General features: G+C 33.6%; 1 protein-coding gene across 1 annotated transcript; it reads right to left on the reverse strand.

Moving 5' to 3' along the window:
- Positions 1-785: 785 nt before the first annotated feature.
- On the reverse strand, positions 786-6533 carry LOC25486353 (cell division control protein 2 homolog 1). The gene is made up of 8 exons (XM_013607628.3): positions 6356-6533; positions 6082-6266; positions 4938-5058; positions 3959-4132; positions 2689-2852; positions 2089-2176; positions 1951-2004; positions 786-1113 (listed from the first exon to the last, which is right to left on the reverse strand). Exons 1-8 carry the CDS (start codon positions 6362-6364, stop codon positions 1024-1026), a joined length of 885 nt encoding a protein of 294 aa, XP_013463082.1. The 5' UTR covers positions 6365-6533; the 3' UTR covers positions 786-1023.
- Positions 6534-6839: the final 306 nt, after the last annotated feature.

The following is a 6839-nucleotide window of genomic DNA, read 5'->3' on the forward strand; positions in this document are numbered from 1 at the left end:
GATCACATAGGTTATTACTAGACATATTTTTGTACTTGTTTTTCCGTCTCAAAATAGAATTCCGGACTATTTGGTCAAAGTATGCATGTAGTAGTAAAAAAGAGGTGTCAATAACAATGACCTAAAACGAAACCTAGCAGAGCAACTTCATCCGGACTTTTTTGTAAGTATTTGCCCCCTAAAATGCTGCATTTTATCGGAAGCGTCTCATAGTGTATTTTGACAAATTTAAGCATACAAGAGAGGGGAGATGAGCAACCATCACAGTTATTTACGGCTGAAAAACATGGTCACTAATCCTTATGGAAGAAAGGCATAGCCGGTTGTTTGTAATACCTTGTTTCATCAAAACAAAAACCTTTATTTCGTTAAAGCTGGTAATGAAATATATGCATGATTATCATTCATTACCTTGTTTTTAGCATTGATATCGTTTTTTTGTACAAAGCATTGATATCATTCCTTTTAAGATTAGAGGTTATGAAGAAACAAAAGGTGTTCTTTGCTGTGGCATGTGGGAGACAATAGACATGGTTGATTTTATTTTTTTGGGTCAGAAGAGACAGTTGAGTTCAGTTAATCAAAAACTAGTGGAATATATGGTGGGTGACGACGGAAGATGGACCTGTAAACCTGCTGGTTTTCCAAGAGAATTTACTCCACATGGAATGCTTGCATATATGGTTTTGAAATTTACTTCTACATGGGGAGATAATAGTTCTGCATTGGAAAAAGTTTTTAAATCTTGCAATATATACGTATTGGTTCTGCATGAAGCACAGTCATAATAAATCAAGCAAACTGAACAGTTCCTGTATATTGTTATTCAGACTTGCACAAAAAAGAAGGTACAATATTATCAGAGAGTTGAATCTGAAATATTTGTAGGACAAAATATTAAATATGACAGGATCCTAGGTCTTTGAAGAAAGTAGCAAAAATAGCACACCCATTTCTGGCACAATCAAAATCCATAAATTCTGCACATATTGTTATAAACACCTTTACCATTAAGATATGGAATTAGGGTACAAACTTAATGTCTTTGAAATATTCATGCTCCACAGCGCTCCTGGCAGTAATTCTTTTGGTGGGATCCAAGCAAAGCATGCTCTGGAGTACAAAAGATATACAATACAGTCAGCACCAAAGAAATTTGATGGAAATTGCAGACATATTAAGAAATACTTCAGTATCTAAATTTCAAATTGCAAATAATTCATGCAAATTGAGGAGAGAGAAAAAACTGATATAGAGGATTAAAATTAATAATGGGCTCTATTTCATTATTTGATAACTGGAATAGTAGAATGAATTTGATATCTAATTATCCCACCATACAGAGGATGCACAAACCAGCTTGAGATGCAGAAGAGGGAACAGACAAGTGTTCAAAAAAGACACGGCAATTGAGGATCGTACTAGCATCACCCTTTAATTGCTTTTGCATTGAAATGTCTCAACACTGAAGTTTTTTTTGCGAATGAAGATATAAATAAAAATTGCCACGTCAATCACCAAAAAAAGAAAGAAAATTTAATGGCTGGAAATCTCAAGCATTGCCCTTGTTATTTCTATTAAGAAACCGTGTCCTTAATTATCAAATAAACGATATTTTTAAGCTAATGAAGTACCATGTTTTCTTCCTTAAAAAAAAGAAGTACCATGTTTTCTAAGCTATGATCAGTAAGGATGACTACCATCCAATATTTATCAATATATTTTTGCTTCTAAATATATTTCTCTGGTTTTGTTAATTTTTCAACAGAACAGAAAGTACTGCCTCCTAATTAAAAACAAAATAAACTATTGTTTGTTTATCCCAATAACATGGATTCAGACCTACCCATCCTAAGAGACTGAAGCCGGCAACAATAGAGGTATAAACTTATTGCACTAATTTTTAATAATGCCAAAGAAAAATAATATTCTATCAAACATTGCACTTACATTAAGAAGATCAAGACCAGCTGGCTCAAGATTTGGAACCACGGTTGCTAGGTCCTGCAAAGTACAAGATAAGGTTAAAATATTAGAATAATAATGATCACATCAATTCAGATTAAGGACAGACAGACATTTACTTACCTTAGATGGCCACCTGGGAAATGTTGATTTAAAATCAGGCAATGAAGTTACTCCTGGCCATGTATCTTCATTTGGTGTACCCAAGATTCTTCATAAAAAGAACAACGCGTAAATATATTATATGCAGATTTGATTATCTGTTAGATACATCCCTGTTAGAAAGCAAAGAGTATTTTTCCTATGGTAACGTTTTTCAAATATATTTAACAAATTTTATGTCAGCTGGAAAATCTAAATTCATGGCATGCTACAGAAATTGTTAAATTAAAAAATCCCCATTGAGAACTCCTTTGCTATCCATTTCAGTCAGTAAAAGAAAGGTTAAACTAAAGCAGGGGAAATTGCAAAAAGAAGGAAATGTCATCTCAAAATTCAATTACTTGTGAAACTAGCATTCAAAGGATCATGTCCATCAAATGGTATCAACATGGAATTCAGATTCCACTTATAAATAAGAATAACAAGTTCATTATCAAATAGAATTCAGATTCTACAGTTCAATCCCTTGTAAATATTAAAGTCAAAAGATGCTTTCTCAGCTGATAGATAATTAAGCGATTTACCAAGAAGTACAAGTCCTACGGAAATAAAGATATTCACCTGAATATTTTAAATAACTCATCAATCTCGGAATCCCCAGGGAATAGAGGTCGCCGATTTGCCATCTCTGCAAATATACATCCCACTGACCAAACATCAACTGGGGTAGAATAATGACGAGATCCAAGCAATATTTCCGGAGCTCGGTACCACAGTGTAACTACCTACAAACAATCATCAATGACAATAAATCAGTATTACATAAAAATGTTTACCATCTTCAATAACACCTTTCCACAAGATTTTATATGTACTCCTAATCTGCTTAGTTTATTTAATTGTTTCAATATAAAATGATAAATACATATGTTCTCTAGGTTACTAAAGTTTGGGGCAGGGGAGGTTTTCCCGTGCCAAGGTTGAGGCTAGATACAAGAATTAGTGAGGGGTTACAGTAGCAGATACAGATGACCCTAGCAATGAAGGATCACTACTAGGAAATAAACTCAAGTCATTTGGTTAACGCAGCTTGATCTAACTAGTTATAGTTAAGTCAATCTTCAATGCCAGATTATATAATGATGGGCAATGTTACATGGTGCATGATATGAAAGTGACCAATGATCATTCAGCATTCCCAATGTTTCCCGGTCATTGTTAAATGACAACCATGGAAGAATGGAATGGCGGAAATCTGACAAACCCGAAACAAAGGCTATGCTGTGGCATGGTGGTTTTCATGTGGAGGTCATGGAAGCCACCATTTTCATGGTACCCAAGGCACAACTCAGGGAAATGGTTGAGAAACCAAGGGAGGGGGGGAACAGAAAGAGAAAGAGAGCTGGATTCAATTGATGGTATTGACCCATGACACTAGAGTTTGACTCCCATTTCCATTCAGGTCTTTCCTCATCCATCTCCAGCAATGGCAACATCCCATCTCTGGCGACCTCCATTCTTTCTATTATCACCTCTCATTGTCCCTATTTATTTCTGTTTCATTTTCTATTATTTTCCATCCATTTTCTCTTTTTTCCTTTTTCTGACCTCATCCCTTTCTGTACACTAATTATGTCTTCCATAATTTGTGATTCTTTTTTCATTTTGTTCTTATTCTGCCTTCTTGTTTCCATGTGTCTTTTACCTCTGTTAATTTATTCTCTTATACACTGTTCTCTTAGTTCATGCAGCGACACTACTTTAGTCACCTGACTCCTCTCTAATTAGAGCAAGAGGAGGATTAAATATTTAATTTATGTCTATACTCCTTTTGTAAGTTTGTTGTTACTTGAATGAGCGACTAGAAGCAAGTATAAGGTAGCACACAAACCTCATGTGTAAATGTTCTGACAGGAATACCAAATGCCCTGGCCAATCCAAAATCTGCAAGCTTAAGTGAATTAGTACGTCGATCTATCAACAAATTCTGTGGTTTCAAGTCTCGATGAAGAACTCTATGTGAATGGCAGTAAGCAATTCCACAGAGCATTTGATAAAGGAACATCTGCAAAAGGATAATTAAAGAATTCAGACTCCAAACTAACTGGTCAAGTTGACAAAAATTAGCAGCTCTGTTTTTAATCATATTTTATATTAATTATGAATATTAAGAGGAAATTCTTAAACCATAACTTAGCATACAAATAATGGGAAGGGAAGCAAAGGAAAGGAGTGGTAGGTAAAAGTGCATACATAACTAAATACACATGGATAGTACTTTATTAACATTAATGATATGGCAGTTGAGCAGGCGATATGAAGGGAAACCATAACCAAAAAAATAAGCAAAGCAATGGCTGCATCTGAGTACAGTATATCAATAGCCATCCTACGTCGACTTGAACAAACATAATGGAGCTCTTTTTTATCGACTGCGTGAAATAGTATTTGAACAACTTGCTATATAAATAGAGGGCAGCTCCAACCAAAATGCTATAGGTCAAACTTAATCAAATCATCATTTAGATCCAGAAACAGGAAAATTATCAGACAACATCATAATAACCAATTAACTGTAATCCACTAAACTCCGCAATTCGTCAAGAAACTCACGAGACATGCATCATTTGTATATACCTGCAATTTGACAAGCCAAACTATTTGTTGCCAAGCATAAGCTTATCATCATTCATCAATCACTACCATTGTCTAAATTAAATTTGTCGAAGGACAAGATAAGAAAACCATAATATTTATTGCCAAATCAGATTTCTTGCACAATCTTTCAACAATAATTGACCTACAAAAACATGTGTGTGATCTTAAAATAACAGAGAGGGAGAGATAAGAAAATTACAGAAGTCACTCACTTTTACTTGTCGCGGATCTTTTATAAACTCAGGAGATGAATCCATATGCTTCTTCAGATCTAAGTCCAGATACTCAAAAACCAGATACAATCGCTTGTCACTGTGCACTACATCCTGCAACCTGTCATCCACACAACCACCAAGCATATCTTGTTAAGGAAATGGCTACAGATGCAGAATAAGATTTAACAAAGCAACATAACTGAAAGAAACTGATACATTGAATGAAAAAGAAAAAAACAGTCAATAGTTTTCTTGTAATTCAATCCTTTTTTTATGGCATAAATTACATAACACAGCAAAAACATGCCTTCCGGAAAACTTGTACAACAGCTAAAATAAACTTGCATTGCTTATAGGAGTTATTGAGGGACATATAAAATCATAGTACATAAAATATAGGAATTTAGTAAGGCCAAAAGCAAGACTCGAGAATAAAATTGTTCACATTAGATAATGCATCATACAATCACCTCACCTACAATCCAACCCCACCAAGCAAGATAAGGATTGATTGCTGGCGCCAAACATCGACATAGGTCATAAAATGAATACATAATAAAAACAAAAGAAAAACACAATGCTAATCACACAAATGCACAATGGCAATAGCTTTATCAAGACCTAAAAAAACATAGAGAATGTTAATAAAACTTCAAACAAAGCATAAAAACTATGAGAAACAATCATGAAGATCTCATGAAGAACAATATCATCATTAATGATGACTAAAATGATAATCATCATTACTCTTGCAGATCCAACATTACACTAGACATCAAAGTTAAAATTCCAAAACACCAATTCACCAAAAAAAATAACACTAAAATCATAGTTAACATTCAGATTCACTACATCAACACACAAATTCAATCATCTACCGCAGAAAATTAACTTCACATAAAAAACAACAACTAAATCAAAAAATAAAATAAAAAAAAAACATCGTTAATCTTCCAATTAACTCCATCAACATATAAATTCAATCATCTACAGCATAAAATAAACTTCACATAAAAAATGAACTAAAAAAAATAAATAAAACCATCGTTAACCTTCCAATTAACTACGTCAAACATATAATTTCAATCATCTACAGCAGAAAATTAACTTCAAATTAAAAAAATAAAGAGATTAAAAGTACCTAACGATGTTCCTATGCTGCATTTCTTTAAGCAGCGAAATCTCACGAATGGCAGTGCTAGGAACACCTTCATCTTCCTGTTCAAGTCGAATCTTCTTCAACGCGATGGTTTCATTCGTTACACGGTCACGTGCCTTGTAAACGACGCCGTATGTTCCTTCACCAATCTTCTCCACCTTTTCGTACTGCAAAATCGAAATTCACAAAATCAAAATCGAAGCGTGTTGAAGTTGAAAATCGAAATCGAAGTTGAAAATTGATGCATTGAACTTACTTGCTCCATCGTGAAGAAGAAGAATGACTTAGTCAAAAGTGAAGAGAGTGTGTTGAAGTGAAATTGAAGATCTGAGAAAATGGAGAGAAAGGTGTATAAAGGTTATAGTGAAGTGAGACTCTCGCCGAGACTCATCTCTCTCTAGTTGTTTTCTTTTTGGTTTCTTTTCATTTTGTTTTCCCTCTATTATTTCTTCGGATTACGCGCAACTATGGTGATTAATCATTTAAATTTTAGGCGTTTAATTGTTTAAATGATGATTAATCTTCAACAAAATCAAAATTTTTATATTTGATTAAGTTGAATATCTTTCGTATCATCTGTTGATTAAAAAAATATCTTTTGTATCATCTCTTATAAAAAAAATATTATTTGTGATGTTTTGTTTGTTTTAAATGATGTTTTAGTTTAGTGAAAATGATATAAATGTCAACGTGACAAGTCTTATGAATAAAATGAATGAAATCACTTATTACCACCATTT

The sequence above is a fragment of the Medicago truncatula genome, chromosome 2 (genome assembly GCF_003473485.1).
Source record: "Medicago truncatula cultivar Jemalong A17 chromosome 2, MtrunA17r5.0-ANR, whole genome shotgun sequence".
Lineage (NCBI taxonomy): Eukaryota > Viridiplantae > Streptophyta > Magnoliopsida > Fabales > Fabaceae > Medicago > Medicago truncatula.